Below are 18,677 nucleotides of genomic sequence, written 5' to 3'. Positions count from 1 at the left end.
AAGCATTTACTTCCCATCTTAAGAGCAGGAGATCCATTTATAGACAGTGAGAGTGATGTTCCTTAGTAAGAGTGTCACCATGTACATATCTATGTGGCGTTTCATCTCTGTAAAAACAAAGTACAGTTTGATATATAGTAAAATCCTGTTAGCTTTGGAAGAAATCCTGAAATGGGATTCTAACATCCATGTACGCAAGGACATTGGTTGTTTCACTGTCAGTCTCAAAGTGATGTTGGTGTTGAGTGGATTTGTTTGAAGAATATATATTCATATGTGTGAGCATATGAGCCTCACATATTCACAAAATTAAACTTCATAGCAAAGAAAACTCCTACTTCTAATTTCCCCATTCACTCATTTGGCATTTGTTGAATGTTGATGCGTATCAGGCCTCATTGTTGAGAAGCAATAGCGGATTAGACAGATATCACCATTTGTTTTGTGAGGTATATATTCCGGTAGAAGCAGAATGGCAGAATATATTGTGATAGGTGTCACAATAGAAATCCACCTTCTATAAAACACAGGGAAACGCTAAACTAAATATTGAATGAAAATACATGCTTTGTTTTGTCATTCAAACAGACAACTTGGTGCAAATAGTTTCTAATGCATTCCCTTATAATGGTTAACTCATAAATACATTTTACTAACATTGAAATTAGCCAACTGATGCTTCTAAAATAACAGTCAAGTTTAATCTCAAATCCATGCAACATAACATTTGAAAGATGCTAAAATAACTCCTAGAAACATCTTATGTCTTTAATATGAAGTCACTGTGGGAAGATTTTTGGTTGCTGAATTTTGAGCTGAATCTAAGGTTAAAAGGCCCCAGATTTCCCAAGGTAGAACTTAGCTGGTAAGGATAAATGCAATAAATAAGAATGACTTTCAATTACATAGGAAGTGCCACACCTTGACTCAACAGAAGCCACTGCTTTGATTCATCTGGCTTGAATGTTCAAGGAATTCTCCAGGGTCTGTCGTGGTTGGTCTTGGTTTGTCAGTGTGATATCTACTCACAGTTTAGTCTTACTCCCATGAACTTTGATGAGAACTTGAGGCAATGCAGATTATACCGGCTTGGAGACAAAAACATTCACAAAGAGCAGGCAGAAGTCCTGCATGGAATGTTGGTGTTTCCTGGGCTGATTTAAAAGATGGCACATATACAACGCAAATTCTTTTCAATCTGCATGCTTAAGCTCAAAAGAAAAGGTCATTCCCAGCAGGCAAGCTGAGGCCACTCACAACCCTAAACATGAGCCATGGCTGCAGCTGACAGGGATAGGGGTGGTGGTGGAAAGGTGAAGTTTAAAAGTTATAATTAAAGGGCTGATGTTTAAAGGGCGCTAAATGGCATGGGGGAATGGCTCTTTATCCTTAAAAGAGGCAGAAAATTAGAACCAAGTCCCTGCAGGGCCACAATAGTCTATTTCCCTCATGAAAAGATCAGGGAAAAAAAAAATCAGTAGCTCTGGTCCAGTCAGTGAATAGGACGAAACTCTCTTTGATGTTTTAAAAGTGGGTTTCAGGTTGAAATTTCTACTAATCCAAATAGTTAATATTTACCAGTCCTGGCCCTTAATATCTGCTAGGAGCCAGTAAAAAGGCTAGGTGTAGCATTACTCGGTATGTACTACATGGTTTCCTTCACAACTCTACATCACAAAATACACATGGGGAAGGAAAATAAACACGGCTGTGAAATGTGGAGAACCCTAGGTAAAAGATGCTTGGGTTTCAGCTTTGACCAGCTTGTCTGGTATTTGGGAAAGTTTTCCTAACTAACTTACTTTGTGTGAAATGATGAAAGGAAGATAAATATTTGTTTTTCTTCTCATTTGCAGTATCAATTGTAATAATTTCTAGGGTTAATAGGAGTCTTGGTTGCATGACTCATGGTGGAATACCCAGATCAAAGGCTCAGCAAAATGTTTACTGAGTCCATGCATCTCAGGTCACTCAGATATATGGGAGGGCAGAGACAGACACTAAATCAAAGTAGGTGAAAATTCTAGTACATCTAAGGTTAGGGGGAGCCCAACCAGTGGGACACAGGAAGGAAGGAATTGTAGAATGCATAGAAATACATGCCACCAGATATGACTTATTAAAATGGAAACCACGAGGACATAGGCTGCAGGAAATCTGGAATAAGAGTTATAATAAAAGGGAAACAGGTCATTTTATTTTAACTTTATAATCCCTATTTTCCACATCTATGAGATAGACAGTTTCTAGCTTCCACAATGATGCAGTGACTGAGTAGTAGTAGGAGAAATGTAACCATCGCAAAAAATGGGATATATGAAGAACCTGAAGCTTTCAATATTAATATGTGTTATAATTTGCAGGATTTGTAGTTATATCTGGAATAGTCACTTTGGGGAAGGAGACAGGAGGATACTGGCTAGTCATTAAATAAGGACACCAGATGGAAAGGATTCTCTATATTATGAATTTATTATCTAGCCTTGGGAAAAAGAAAGATTTTTCTTTTTATTTTGAATTGGACATCTAGGAAATTGTCCCTCCATGAAAGAATTTCTTGATCTTTCTCTAGAATTTTCTAGGCTCAATATTTATCACATACTCAAAAAGCCGTGAATTCACTGTGGAAAAAAAGTGTATCATCTGCTGCCTTATAGAGCTGAACATGTGTAGTGAGAAGATCCCCGGAAAGGACACAAGTGAAGTGTGGTGAGGAATAGCTATGACCCCAGAATAATTTTAGAGACAGTAAGAACTGAAGAGCAGAGGAGAAGAAAGAAGCAGTCAGGAACACTGTTGTTTCCATGCATTGGGTTACCTTAAGGGAAGCAATCTGAATCTGATCAGTCCTAGTTAGCAATGGAAAAGGCTTTCTCTGTTGCTATTGCTGTCAGGTGATGCCCAGCACTTAAGGTGACTGAGGAAAGATGCCAGATGAGAGAAAGAACTGAAGCAAAGCAGGCTACAGTGACACCCCAGGGAAGCCCCTCTCCCTCACCAATAAACTGAATCAGTTCTCTGAAGCTGTTCCTAGGTGTATATATTCTTTGACCAAGCACTCACTGCCGATCAAGGTTCTGCATTACACCCAGAGGCCCCAGCCAAGCTTCTCTTTCTCCAGCCTAGTCTGATGCACAACAAGAGGGGTTTCCTGATAAGGAGAAGCAGACATGGAGCAGGAAGGACCTAAACAGATAAACTTACAGAGGCAGAAAGTGCAGTAATGGTTACCAGGGCTTCAAGAGTTAGGAGGTGGAGAAAATTGGGAGCATAGGATTTTCATTACATTAAGTGGATGAGTTTTAAGGTTATGTGTGGCACAGCCTGGTACCTGTATTTAACAATATGGTATTTTTTTTAAAAGATAGATCATGTTACATATTCTTAAAACACACACGCAAACACACAGAAGGATAGAAGATGCCCTGAGGAGCTGTTTGGTATGGTGATAAATAACAGGTGCTTGCATATATCTAACTCATTAAGTTGTACACATTAAATGTGTACATTTTTAGTATTTCAATTATACCTCATTAAAGCTGTTAAAAACAGAAAAAGAAGGCTAGATGTCCAAATTAATGTGGAAGTGAAAAGAGATCCAGGATATTGCTGGCTGATCCCACATTCCTGAAAGGCTATTCTAGGATCTCAGGACATGAAGCAGGCTCTGTGGCAACAGGAAAAATATACCTATGCTGGTCCCAGGACTACCTGGTCTCACTTAGAGAATTAGCATTGGTAATCGAATGAACTAAAACAAAGGGCTCTTTTGTGTCATGTTGGAAATCCTACACAGAACTTTTAAATGATGGTTTAAACACAGAAACCATGAGAATCTTAACACTCAAAATGACCAGGGGAATATATATCTTTAAAAAGACATGATTTGTCCCATCTCATACTTTTCTTTGATTGACTTTCACCTTTTGCTAAGTTTAAAAATAAGTGAGTGGCCCTTAACACAACAGACACTTCAGCAAATATTTTTAGTTGTGTTATACCTGAAACTTAATTTTATGCCATTTCACCAGTTATCAGGAATAATGGAAGATCCCGTTCCATTCAATTCTTCCGGTGGAAAAAAAAAATCTCTATTCTCTTTCAGGGTGAATCACAGCTCCTGGAACACATTCTAAATTGCAGTTTTTTGTGTGTTTGTTTGTTTGTTTATTTTTGGTGGTGGTAGTGGTGGGGTCCTCGGGGAACTGCAAAATGCCAGGACTAAAGAATGAATTGCAACTAATGAGAAAAGGTGTCTCCATGCAGCTGGAGAAGAGGTTAGATGAGGACAAACCAAGTAGGCAAAATATCTTCTCATCTGAAAAATGAAGCATGAGAAAATCAGGGGAAATAGTGTTTGATTACAGCCACTGCACAGAGAGAAAATAGCAAAACAATTTAATTTTGAATTCTTCAGGAGTCTTCTAACTAGGCCATATTTCCAGAGAAAAATAATTGCTGATAAATCAAGAGGCCTTGGGTAAAACCAGAAAACTAGACGTCTGAGGAAATTTGATTACAGCTGACAGCAGAAATGAGAGCTTTCCAACTCTTGTCTGTACCCAGGTTGACTAATTACTGATTTTTGGAAGGGGTGGTTTAATCTGTTATATTTAGAAGGTATTTGACACCCATGAGAATTTTAATAAGATAACTTATGAATGTGCAGCACTACTGTGGTCTGACTGTTTTCAAGTTGTTTGTGCACATTTTGAAGTAGCAACTATAGAAGCCAGGCGCCAAATTCCAAATACGTGAAAATGGACTTTGTAAAAACCATTCCCTAGCATTGTAGTTTAAGCGTGAAATGTCTTCCATGAGCTCATGTGTGGAAAGGTCATAGAGTCCTTAGAAGGTAGATCTTTACTGGCAGAAGAAGGTCATTGAAAGTAGGCCTTGGGGATTTACATCACAGCTTCACTTCCTGATTCCTCTGTGCTTCCAGACCTACAGATACAACTAACTCCCGCCCTCAGTTGGACTATACATTGAACGTATGACAGGAGTCTACTGAGCGCATTTGAAAGACTCTAACTAGCAGTGTTTTCAAAGCAAAGACTCATGACCAAACCTTTGGCAGGGTACAGGGAATCATAAGAAAGAAGAGGAGTTAGTCTGATGGGGAAAGGATAGGAGCTCCACAAGGACCGGAATATATCTGGGCACAGGGTCTTTTCTGAGACTGACATTCAACCAAGGACCATGTATGGATATAACCTAGAACCTCTGCACAGATGTAGCCTGTGGTAGCTCAGTAACCAATTGGATTCCCATAGTGAGGGGAACAAGGACTATTTTTAACAGGAACTCAATGACTGGCTCTTTGGCCTCCCCACCCCCCAAGGGAGGAGCAGTCCTGTTAGGACACAGAGGAGAGCTTTGCAGCCAGTCCTGAAGATACCTGATAAAACAGGATCAGATGAATGGGGAGGAGGTCCCCCCTATCAATGGACTTGGCAAGGGGCACGGTGGAGATGAGGGAGGGAGGGAGGGACTGGGAGGGAATGAGGGATCGGGACACGGCTGGGATACAGAGTTAATAAAATGTAACTGTTAGGAAAAAAAAAAAAAACTGTGAGCCAAAATAAACCCTTCCTCCTCTAAGTTGCTTTTTATCTGGAATCTTGGTGTATTTCAGACACCAGTCTTAGTTACTAGGCACCGTTTTCATGTTCTTTGACATCTTATGAAAACTGGCTTCTCTTTATCACTTAAAATTTCCCTCAGGGTGTTTCTTGTAAGCTTTTATTTCAAAGAAAACTCTGTCTTGATTATAATCACAATGAGAAAGTAAATGCAAAAACAATAGAATAAAGACTGACAAATATTGAGCATGTTCATTGGCAAACTGGGCAGGGCACAACCATTTTTAATGCCAGCTCTAGGGGCTGAATCCCTCTGGCCTTGAAGGGTACCTCTACACATAATTAAAAATAATGAAAAGAAATTTTTGTAGAGTGAATGTATTAAGTAGAACCTCAACCCATTATTTCAGCATTGGTACTTTCAATGAATTACTGCATTTTCTCTTCACAGCAATTCTACATGCTATTATTCTTGTCCTTATTGATAAAGAAGTGAAAGTTCAGAAAACTTAATGTGCCCAAGAACACGTAAGTAGGAAGAGGTGGCTCCAGGACTTGAACTCAGGGGCACTTAGCCCAAAAGATAGGCCGTCTTATCATTCTGCATTCCTATCTTCCAGAGCTGGCCCTGGTAGGTTTCTTCACAAAGTCCCCCAAATGAAACATATTCATTTGTTAAACTTCTCCCACTTGCTCACAACCTCACTCAATATATCACAAACCTGTAATTCTATATAAAAAGGTTATATTCCTTCTATTTGCTTTATACTTTCTTGGAAAGCTTGCTACTTTTCTTTGCTTCTGAGCTCACACCAGATACTCTCCATTCAATCTTCCTTTGCATATTGCTGGAAAACTAACTTTGAAAACCCAAATCTGATATGTCTTCATCCTAAGATGCTTCAAAACGCCCGTGAATCATTAGATAAACTCTGTCTCCTCAATAAGGCACAGAAGGTTCTTCAGCCTTCCACCATATGTCTCTCCTGGTCCAACCCCAATGTCCTGCTTCATGTCTGTATCCTGCTTAGATTTCCTTGTTATTGGCAGGAACTAGAATTCACTTGGTTTCATTAATCATTTTTTCATATTATGGGACTGATTCTTCATCTGATATGTTCTTACTCTTTTTAAATGAGTCTAGTGTTATACACATGTTCACACATACACACAAATCTTTATATCGTGCCAATGTTAATTCCTGGTTTTGGTAATATTCTGAAACACTATAAAATTTTACCAATGGGGAAAACTGGATGGATGGTAAAATTTTGCAATTTTATCCCTTTCCTCTTAATTTTTCTCTGTGCAAGTCACAGTTTTTAACATGATAAATAATATGTTTTGCCTAATTCTTCCAACAAAATAAAACTTCCACAAGAACAAGCAGCTTCATTGGCTTTGTTTGGTTCCATAATAAGGCATAAGCAGTTTTAGCCTACATAAATATATGGTTATATTTATGTATATACATATATATATATATATATATATATTTACTCAGTAAATAATTTAGGTTTTAGTTGGTAAAAAAAAATTAAGCTAGTCATGACTAAGAAGCAGAAAAAAAAGTCAAACAAATTTATTTGTGTTAGGAAGAAATGAATAGCCACAATATATACTTTGGAAATTCCAGAAACCCAGCAATTGCAAGGTACACTAGAAATGGCAGGAATGTCATTCAAGCTCCCATCTTTTTTGTAAGCCATTCATTTCTGAAGACCCTCTTGGAAGTTATTATACCTGAAACCCTGCTGGCCTTATCAAGGTTGAGCTCATATCAACTTCCTGGCTTATGTATTAGCTTTCTCTCCACCATTGTCTCCATGTTCCTAACTCTGCTACAGCACTGAAGGCATTATACTGCAGCTGTTTGGAAAAACACATGTTTCTCTCCATCTGAGAAAGGAGTTTTCCAACGTTAGAATTGTGTCTTATTCAGCTTAGATCAAGTGCTTAGTATAGTTGTTTTCACAGAGCATGTAGTCAAGGATTTAATGAGTGAGTACAAAAAGAATGGGCTTTCTTGTTATTGCATTTATATACATACATTTGAATGCATAAATACATAAGCACATATTTATATTAGATATATGATGTATATATGTATGTTTCATCTATTTCAATAGAACACAAACGTATATGCACATTGAAGCAATTGAAACTTAACAAAGTTACTATCCCAGTATGCTCAAACTGAGATTTGAATCCTGATTTCAGAACACTGTCTCTGATATACATCTTCTAACTTTGCCTCCATTTTTACGTCTACTTTTATCCCATACATGAAAAGCCATATTGGAAATGAGCCGATATTTTTTGAGTATTATCAACATTCCCTTGCTTATATTTAAACTCTGATCTTTGCATTACACGAAGACATTTTTTTTTCTTTCAGTCACAGGAAATGCAGAAATGTGTCAATGACATTTTAATTTTTGGCTTTATCCTCTGCATCAAAATGATAATCACCTCTGCACTATGCCTCGGGCCAGGACTATATCACTGTCATCCAGAAATAGCATCTCATCATGGAATGGAAAAGCTACTATTTTCATTGCTGTGATACATACTTAGGCTCCTGATGCCCTCCAGCCAGATATCCTCACTTGGGGGCAAGTCAATATCTTCAAAGATACTTCCATGCAACCAAGATTTAGAGGCTCTGGGGTCCAACAGAGAGGAAAGATGACGGTGGGTTCTCTTTTTCTTTCTAAATATTCTGGGAAGAAATAAAAGCAGTATGGTGAGTGATGAGTAGCAGTCACCTCAGGATGAAAATAATCCAGTGGAAATGACTTAATGCACAGAATAGGTCTACAACTCGTATCTGTATCTTCAATTAATTCCTCAAAAATGTTTTTCAGTGTTCTACTGAGAATTGTAACTTAAAGTTCCCTCAAAGCAAAGAACAACTTATACCATGTATCCATAGAGAGGCGGAAATGTCAAAGAGCCAAAGCACAAATGCAACTTATCCTTGGCTTTCTTTAGCCCCATTTATATTCATGGCCCATGTCTGTTTGTGACTGTCATTGGAAACCCATTGGGATCCATTAATTTAGGAGACCACTAATTCCATTGACCTAAAAGCTAAGAATGTTATCTGATAGCATCTGAGACCAACCTATATTTTCTTGATTTGTTTTAACCCATTTACCTGATTTTCCTACCAATGTATTTGAAAACTATGTTGATTTATTGTGCTGAATAGTTTCATGTGAACTTGACATAAACTAGAGTCATCAAAGCGGAAGGAAAGTCAATTGAGAAAATATCTTCATAAGACTGGGCAGTAAGCAAACCTGTAGGACATTTTCTTACTAAGTTATTGATGTAAAAGGCCAAGCCCATTGCAGACTTCTGATCCTGGGTTTAATTAGAAAATCGAGCTGAACAGGCCTGGAGGAGCAAGACAGTAAGCACCCCTCTCATGGCTTTTTCCATCAGCCATTGATTTCATGTTCTTGCTGTGCTTGACTTTCTGCCATTACTGCTTTTGATGATGAACTGTAATGTGGAAGTGTGAGTGAAATAAATCCTTTCTTCCCCAAGTTACTTTTTAGTCATGGTGTTTCATCACAGCAATAGTAACTTCATCTAGAACATCTATTATTTTCTCTTTTCTGTTACTATACAAACTTCATGAAGCTGTTGGCACATTAGAACATGTAATTTGAAGAAATAACATTTGTGCTCCTGGCCCATGGTCACTATATTTGTCTCTAGAATAAATGGTTTCTTATCCTCATTAAGATGAGAGTTATATTTTTTTATTTCAACAGTTAAAAATATACAACTGAAAAGATCTTGAAAACCTCGGAATAAACAAATGGACCATTAACCAAGCCAAGGAAGAGCTGAATCCTAGAAACAGCTCACCAACATCCACCTGAGGAGGCAGCTCTCAACCATTGGGCACAAAGGACTCATACTCATTACTAGCCCTGATCCAGGTGATAGCTCTGGTGAAAAGCAGATCAATTTAGGAGTCCTAATTTTGGGCATAATTGCTGATGTAAAATCACAGCTTTCTCCTCAAAGGGAATAAGGGATGGTTTATTCTGAAGCCAAATATAAATAATCATGGCTCAGGAATATGAAATTTGGGACTTAAGGCTGTATTTCTGTGACATGGTCACTTATATGTGGCTCTATAATAAACTAACCCTTATCCCTTTTGAGATGAATTCTGTGTTTATTACATGAACAGATCCTTGTATCCATGTCAACGATACTGAGATAAAGACTGAACTATGTATAGATAGTGTCCACTGTCTATGCTCTTAGAAAACTGACAAGGCACTGCAAATACTGCTGACTCTTCCATGGAGCTCACTCTGTGCTGGGTAGCCTTCTTGGTGCTCTGCACAGATAAACCCACATGATCCCCAGAACAGCCCTATAAAGTAGGTACTATTATTATACAATTTCTGAGACAGAGAAAATGAGAGGTTCTATTATTTGGCTAAGATCATCCAACTAGTAAATGACACAACGTAGAAGCAAATATAATCAATCTGACTCCACAGGGACTAGTCATGACTATCATATTAAGTTGGAGATGTGTGCTCAGAAGAATTATGTAGAAAGAACCCACAGAGAAGTGGAAGGGTCAGGCTAATTGAAAATTAATGAAGCTTTCCGGGATGAGTGGGACATAAACTGTATGAGATGATTATTGAAAAATAAGTATGTTTCATATTGGGTCATGCAAAGCTGGAAAGATACAAAGGTGCAGATAAAAAAGAGCCCTGCATGTTTTCTAAAGGAACACGAGGTTTAATATCAGTGTAAAAAAAAACAAAACAAAACACAGGAGTGTGTCTTAGGGAAGGGAGGGGTAATGAAGCCATACAGGATGGCCTGCAGGGCGGGATTGTGGGCAGGGGAATAGTGAAAGTGTATGGGCATCTCTCTGAATGTACCAAGCCCTGTTATGGGCACATTATATTAGTGAGAAATGCTAACGGGCTGAACCAGAACCAAGTAACATGAAGAGGGAATGTTTTACTTTTATCATGACAGCACTTTACTCTTCTGTGTGACATCTAGAATTACTTTCAGATGATGCATTTCGAGGTGGCTTTTCCCAAATATAAAGGTAGAATAGAACAAGCCTTTGGTTATCTTTATTTAATTTGCTTGGTGTGTGGGGGGTACATGCTCAGACATGTGTATTCAGGGAAGCCAAAGGTCAACCTTGAGTGTCTTTATCACTCTCTATCTTATTATTGGAGACAAAATGAAGCTGGAGCTTTCTGATTGATCTAGATTGGTTGGCAAATTAGCTCACAGATTACACATGTCTCTGCCTCTCCAGCTTGGGGATTACTGGCTTTTGTGTGAGTACAAGAGATCTGAGTTCATGTCTTCATGCTTGCACATGAGGCATTTGACCCACTGACCCATTTCCCAAATTCTGAGCCCTACTAGGTATTCATGACCCTCAATTAGTAGAATTTTAGCCTTCTTTCTTGCAGGTAGCCCTTTTCTTAAGATGTATTCCTACCAAGATACTTGCATTCTCTTAACTGTATCAGGGTTTCTCAGAGTGTTTTGCCTATACCTTTCTCTATGAAATTCCATTTTGTGCTTTGTTTTAACAGGCACCCTATGCCTTTGCCATCACCATTGCTAAGACACGTATGTTACCTGATACCCAAAGGAAATGGGCATCTTTGCCTTTCCCTCTACCATCTATGAACCCAATCTCTACCCCAACATGCTTTTACTTTTATTTGCTTTCATGTTGGCTTTCTCTGATTTTAATTCCTGTTTTATTTCTATTCTCTTGAGCTGCTTATAAAAGTGTAGATAAATGAATGGTGGGCAGAATGGCCAGGAGACGCATTACACAATATCCTCTACTTACCTAACTAAGTTTTCCTTGTACATAACACTGGTATGAGAGGGGTTCAAAGTGATGTTGCCATCTGGGTCACAGAGGACACTGTCCTCAGTCCAAATGTAGTAGCCATTGGTGAGGAGTCGGGGGCTTCTGCGGCAGACATAGTGAGAGCCTGTCACGGGGTCTATGGAACAGCATTCAAAAGAACTATCTCCATCAAGGAAATCAGAGGCAAAGCTAAAGAGTGAAAAAAAAAAAAAAAAAAAAAAAAGGTCCTTTAAGTCTCTATCAAGCACTAACAATCATACAGAACCCATATGACTATCTTGTCAATGTGAAGGAAATTCCATCATTTACATTCATGACTGCCAACTACTTCCACAGCCCTTAGCAATGGTGCTCTTGACCTTCAGGGCTTAGGCCTTGAATCACACAGCATTTAGGGTTTTTGTTTTTTGTTTTGAACTCAGTGACAACATTCTGGTCAATCTTCACCACAAGAAAATGAACTAATATCAAGAATGTAGACCTACATTTTTTATGCTAGTTCGTTTTCTTATGGGAATATCACCCAACAGTCTTTCTGAGATGTTGGAAACAAATTGTTCCCTTTACCCAATGCAGCTTAAGTGCTGTATGCCACATCATTGCTCTTGCCACTGTGGTAGATAAATTATAATTTCCTTTCTTTTCCACCTCCCACTTGGGAAATAGTCAGCTGTTTGACAGAAGCTTCTCTATCGTACCCATCTTTTTTATTTTTCTGTGCTAAAAGTTTTCCCCATTCACATAATTCATTTTTCTATGGTATAAAGTGCTTTGAGCCATTTACTGTTTTATTGTGACTCCTTTTTTCTGTTTCCTAGTTAAAGTAACTTTTCTTTTCCTTGTGACAAGCAAGGGGCACTAAGATGTATCCATGCAGAGGACATTGTCACTGTCACCTCCCTCATTATAGAATTTCTTTCTTAAATTCCAAAGCCCAAGATGTTGTGTTTTTTGTTCATCTACCTCCATCACAAAAATACTGTCTTAGTATTGAAACAATTGTCAGTTTCTAGTATTTTCCCCATACATTTCATCATACCATTTGGGCAGATGTCTGTGTCACCAAAGGCTGTCACCAAAGAGCCTTTCTGGAATGTTGGAAACTTTCATTGTTCCCTTCATTCAGGCTGAGAATATCAATTTATATAGACTAATGCGAAGAAGATTTACAACTAATAAGAGCTAGGTTCTATGCTGGGTTTTAATCATAATCCTTCAAAATGTTCTTTTTTCTCCTTAAAAGCTAGTTTCCTGTAATAAAATATCTGTACATTGAAGGTTCCTGAAATCTTGTAACATTTACATAAAGATGTTATAATTTTATAGATGTTTCTTAATACTGCTGTTGTTCATATTTTAAAGAATCTAAACTTAACGCATTGGCTACTATTTACATATATTTATGTTTTAAGCTTGGGAGAATTCTACCTGTTCCAATTTGTTCTTTTGTTGCTGTAATGAAACATTCTGACTAAAGTCAACTTGGGGCAGAAATAGTTCATTTCATCTTACAGTTCATCCTTACGGATTGACAAGGCAGGGACTCTAGGCTGGAGCCTGAAGCAGAAACTTGAAGGAATATTGCTTCTTGGCTTACTTCATCTAGCTTTCTAAGCTTCTTTCCTTACACAGCCCAGGTCTACCTGCCTAGGGATCGATCGCCCAACTCACAGACAGCTGGGCCCTCCTACATCGAGTAGCAACTAAGAAAATGTTAAAGGCATGCTCAGAGGCTAATTGAATTGAGGCAATTCTTCAGTTGAGGTTCCTTCTTTCCAGGTGACTTAAGTTGTATCAAGTTAACAGCTGAAGCTAGCTATGGCACTATTTATATCAACATGACACTTTTAATGTCTTTGTATAAGTTAATTAAAGTGTAAATGTAGGTAAAAGCTAATAATCTAGAAAAGACGCTGGGAGAAGATAAAAATGAATGATGAGGAAGGATGCAAGATAGAAGAAAGGACACATAGATCATGAAAGAGGAAAGGGGAGTGGTGAAGTTAACGAATGGAAAGGGAAATCCAAGGGAAACAAGAGGATGGGCGATATGAGAGCGAGGAGAATCACTAAAACATACTTTGTTCAAAACATGTCACAGTGATTTCTAGTACTATTTATGCTAATTTAAAATATGTTTAGACTGTTCTTACTGATATCGTTAGTCCTTACTTTAAATCATTGGTGAAAATACTTAATGACACAGGTACAAAGACAGAGACTTTGGAAATGCCAGGGTGGAGCTCACTCCAGAGAGGCCTAAACTACTTCATCTTAGATCATTTTGCTTATTACTTCCTCCTTTTGAAGACAAGAAAGGGAAGAAATCAGTAAGATAATAATTGCCCAAGATCTTGATGCTCTAAAGGGGAGCATCAAGATGAGGGGAGTTATAAATAAATTACTATATATATATATATATATATATATGCTTTCTCTCTCTCTCTCTCTCTCTCTCTCTCTCTCTCTGGCCTTCTGCCCTATGCTTTTCTCTCCATACTATTTGCCTTCTCAAGAATCAGGAGGGCGATTATCCATTATTATTCACTGGACACTTGGAAACCACAGATTTCTGGACCTGTATTTCTAGTTGCTTTCTGAGGTTTCATCTTTAGCAATTATTATAAAGCTCAGTTGCTCTAAGCCTGGGCACCTTTCCTTTCAAATGTCCTTAACATTTTCTCTCTCATTTCTTGACTGTACATAAATGTAAATATTCTTTCAACATAAACAGGCTAGCAAAAGTGTGTTCTCAGTGGTATCAAAATATTTTTTGCTTGTTACTAAAACTACTTCTGGGTCTTGCCTCTCACTTGAATTATACTGGAGGAATTCCAGCAGCTCAGTATCTTTCAATAGGCTATTTTCAATGGGCTTCAGAAACCTAAAGTTGCTCAACTGTCCAATTGCCAGTCTTTTCTTTCGTTGAGTGATGACTAATCAAGTTCTGGAAGAGTTTTGCTTCCTGATATTGATCAAACTGTTTGGGAAGGGTTAGGAGGTGTGGCCTTGTTGGAGAAAGCATGTCATTGAGTATGGGCTTTGAGGTTTAAAAAGTCCATGCCTGTCCCAGTTAGTTCTTTCTTTTTTTATCTGCTGTGTGCTCCAGATTATATGTAAGCACTCAGCTGCTGCTCTAGTGCCATGCCTGACTGCTTGCTGCCATGTTTTCCTCTGTGACAGTCATAGACAGTAACCCTCTAGAATTGTAAGCTTCCATAAATGATTTCTTCCGTAAGTTGTCTTGCTAGTGGTGTTTTGTCACAGTACTAGAAAGAGACTAAAATACCTAGTTAAGAAAATAAGAAAAACCCAACCATATATAAATATACAAAGTAGTTTTCCATTCAATAAAAAAATGGCTACTTTGGCTTACAAATTCTCTCTCCCACTCTCTCTCTCTTTCACACACACACACACAATCCATCCTTAGAGTAGACAAGTTTTCAGTTGTTAATGCATAACATTGAAAACATATGAACATTCAAAACCTGTATGATATCTAAGATAGTGCTTTTAAAGGAAGACAAAATAAAATGGGCAGAAAAGGAGTTTGATTTGACAGAGAAAAGCCCCTTGCCATACCTTGGGAAAATGCACGTAGGGGACAGCTCTCCAGAAAGTTCTTTGTCCAACCTGGAGGAATCTGCATAAGAAAATGAGAGAGAATTTTCAACATCTCACCAACGAGCATGATTGTGATTGGCCACAAGGGTGACATGTTGGCAGGGATGCCTAGCTGGTGTTCCAGACTTGGCAGGAAGACAGCAATGCAGTAGAATCATGTGAACAGATAGTTTCAGGGAATTTGCCAACTTTTCACCAATCCCCTATGAGAAGCATAAAATAATCTAGAATCTATGTATCTGTGGTCCTTCCCCAGACTCCATAGCTCTCAAACATTTTCGTTAGTGCAGGGTGATAAATCATGATCGCCAAACTGAGCTTATGAATGGAAGAGAGAAAGCATCTGTGTGAAGTTGTAAAAAAAAAAAAAATAACTCAATTGCTTAGTATGTTGATTATTGTAGCTTATTCCATCATGTGAGGAATCCAGTCACTGCCAAGAGCTTTGTTATTAGTTAGGGCTTTGTAAGGTGCTTCTACTAGAGCAAACAGAAGGCATTGTTGGAGCAGAGTATAAAGTTTTGATTTTGTTTGAGCAAGTGTGTGTGCATATGTTCTCCTCTGTTGCTCTCCACTGTGTTTGAGACAAGGCCTCTCACTGAACCCGGATATCATCCATTGTACTAGAGTGTCTCTCCAGTGCCAGGGCTATAGGTCCCGTCACACCCAGCTGTTTATGCGGGCTGGGTGGATATGAGTTCAGGTCCTCATGCTTGCATGGTGAACACTTTACATGGGGTGCCATCTCCCCAGCTCTGGGTTTGATTTGTATTTCTTTTAAAGATATCATCCTTATCAGTATGAAGCCTGTAGAGCCTTAATTAAAGAAGACTTAACTATGCCATCTGGGTTAACCAAAGGCATGACAATGGCCTTCACTTGAAGGAGGGTTGCAGATGATTAATAGTCTAAACTGTATCACAGAATTTGGTAGAAGGCAATGATGACATCAAGATTTCTAACAGCTCAGCTCAGTGAAACTTGATTTCCTTACTGCCAATTACCACTTAAAACAAATAAGGTAATTTAGACTTTCAGCTTAGGCTGTTTTTTTTTTTTTTTGTTTTGTTTTGTTTTGTTTTTTTATATAAGAAAAGAAAACCTGTGGGCGTATAAAAGAAGGTTAGAAAGGGGGTTGGGGGAGAAAAATAAGAGGAAGGAAGAAACTCAAAGCCACTACCGTTTTAACAACGCCCTTGTTTTCTGCAAGTAGCTATCAATTTTCAGCCTTTTTTTTTTTTGTAGACAGCTTTGCATTTTAATAGTAGCCAATAAAGAGCCTCCTTTCACATTTATGCATAGGCATCTAAAAAAAAAACGGTGATTTTTTTTTTTTAATCCTAAAAGGAAAAAAAAAAAATGTCACATTCCTCTCAAGGAAAGAAATGAAGTAGAAATCATTGCCAAAGCACACACTGGCATTTAAGAAACACGAGCTACTGACAGATGGCTAATGGTCTGAGTATCAGCAAAATCAAAGCAAGGAAATTGCTAAGAGGACTCTAATCGTTCAAAGATAATTGCACAGAGCAGTTTCACATTTACTTGCTACTGGTGTCGCCATCAGTTGAGAGACTCGGTACATCTTGAGAAGGCTGCTTGTTCAAACTTCACAGATTTTTTTTTCTGCAAAAGATGTTTAAAAAATGGACTATATATTAAAAATAGACAAATGATGCCAAAACAGATGGTGTCTACTAATTGCACTAGTCAGATTTGTTTGCTGAAATAGTACAGAGATGTAGGATTGGAGACAGCAGACCAGATTGTTGGGCTTTAGTGAGGTGATGCCTGATTTAAAGACTTCAAATTCTAGTTTTCATTGTCTCATGGCATAATATTCTGTGAATATTCTGTAAAAAAAAGGACACCATTTTTGGAGGAAAGCAATGCTAAGAAAGTTTGATTTGTCACCCAGATTAAATAATTTGACTTATTTAATTAGAAATATGAAAAAGGTGACTGGTTCTAGAGTCCTTGAAATAAGCTCATGTTTGCAGACGGTAGCTTCACTATCCAGTTGCAGTAAGTGCTTGGAGAATGTTGCCTGCCTTTTTTGCTCAACAACATGAGCCATTGACAAGTGGTCATGTAGAAGGTCAGTGCTTTTTGTGATGGCTATCAATTTAAACATTCCCAAATAGTGTGAGCTACATTGAGCTACAAATAGCACACCAACACCCAGATTGCAAAGCTCCATTCCTGAAAACATACAATTTACTTTTCATTTTCAAACTAAGCATATAATCAAACTATGCGATTTTTGTAAACTTTGATCAGTTACGTCTTTTCACATAGTTCTAATTTTTGAAATCATATAGTTATACATAAGTGTGTACGTATATAAATATGATTATCTCATTACCCTGGTAGTTTTGTAAGGTGAGACTAGAGCCTTTTATGATCCAGTAGCTCTGCCCATGATCACTTTACAGAATACTGGAGACATTTCTAGCATTCAGTGGAAGATTTCTAAATAAAAACACACATTTTTAATAGAAAACCACTGATTTGAAAAATATGATATTGCATACAAGCAAACACCTGACCATGTCCCCTGTCACTTCAGCATTGACCAATACAATAAAAATATGTGCAGCCCAAATGACTGCATGCCAGTTTTACTCAAGCAGTAAGCTTACTTTTAAGCCAAGACATTCTGCAGCAGAAAGCATGGTCTCACTGTTTGATCTTACAAAAGCAAGTAGCTGTGTACAGCGAGTATAACGCCAGTTAGTCAATTAGTAACTGTGAAAACAACTTGCGTTAACAGCTCAAGAACTTTTCAAGAAACAGACTCTGTCTACCAGTTCGTACCAGCAACGCATCTGTTCTGAAATACAACTTGCTCATACATATTTCTCCACAGGGAGTCCCCAGGCTCTTCCAACTGATAAATGACAGGATGATTACTGAAATACGAAGCTTCCCTTTGACTGGCAGTGCAGAAATCTGGACCTAGCAGTTCTTCAGCTGAAATGTCCCGTCAGAATGTCAACAGGTGCCGAAGTCAATTCACAAAGGGAATCCCATCTTCCTTTCTGGTGGACGCTGCCCCCATCTTTTTCTTGAGTAGGCATCCACCGCGCAGTTTATGCTTCAGGGGCCTCTGGATCTTTCAGCTGTTTCCTAGAATAGAACAGCTTGCCATTCTTGGGAGAGGCAGCCTCACAGCCCTTGTTTACTTTCAAAATCAGCCTTCCTAACCAGAGGCAGGGCAGCAGAATGAGGTCATACTTCCTGTCCCGATTGCATCAGTGGTGTTCACATAGTGAAGATAGCCGATCTCCTTGACCGGCAGGAGGACACGGGCAACACAGAGTCATGTCAGCTGAAGACACTGTGATCAATGAGGGGTGCTTCTCAGGGCTACTGTGTCACATCATGAGAACTTCTGTATGAACATGAGAAGAACTTCTAACGGAGCAACTCTTCCTGTTTGTCATTTCTGATCACATTCAATTATGAGTAGTATATAATTATGTTCTTGGTCCAATTAACCTCAATATGTGGAAGATAATGTATCAATGCTATTAAGTTCTGGATGCTAAAAAAGAATATGATCA

General features: G+C 38.3%; 1 protein-coding gene across 4 annotated transcripts in view; it reads right to left on the bottom strand.

The window, feature by feature from the left end:
* Positions 1-18,284, bottom strand: part of Tmem71 (transmembrane protein 71) — a 35,290-nt gene extending 17,006 nt beyond the window's left edge. Inside the window, exons 1-6 of one of the 4 annotated variants that reach the window (XM_055626467.1) lie at positions 17,929-18,284; positions 17,477-17,583; positions 16,657-16,737; positions 15,070-15,130; positions 11,461-11,673; positions 8,159-8,307 (exon numbers count right to left, since the gene is read on the bottom strand). In XM_055626467.1, the coding sequence (XP_055482442.1) occupies positions 8,159-8,307; positions 11,461-11,673; positions 15,070-15,130; positions 16,657-16,696 (463 nt within the window). In that variant the 5' untranslated portion in view covers positions 16,697-16,737; positions 17,477-17,583; positions 17,929-18,284. The remainder of the gene's footprint in view (positions 1-8,158; positions 8,308-11,460; positions 11,674-15,069; positions 15,131-16,656; positions 16,738-17,476; positions 17,584-17,928) is intronic. The other 3 variants (XM_055626468.1, XM_055626469.1, XM_055626470.1) reach the window with 3 other exon arrangements.
* Between the last annotated feature and the right edge of the window lie 393 nt (positions 18,285-18,677).

The sequence above is a fragment of the Psammomys obesus genome, unplaced genomic scaffold (assembly GCF_907164565.1).
Source record: "Psammomys obesus unplaced genomic scaffold, mPsaObe1.curated_primary_1811, whole genome shotgun sequence".
Classification (NCBI taxonomy): domain Eukaryota; kingdom Metazoa; phylum Chordata; class Mammalia; order Rodentia; family Muridae; genus Psammomys; species Psammomys obesus.
This window is presented reverse-complemented; position numbering and strand designations above follow the sequence as displayed.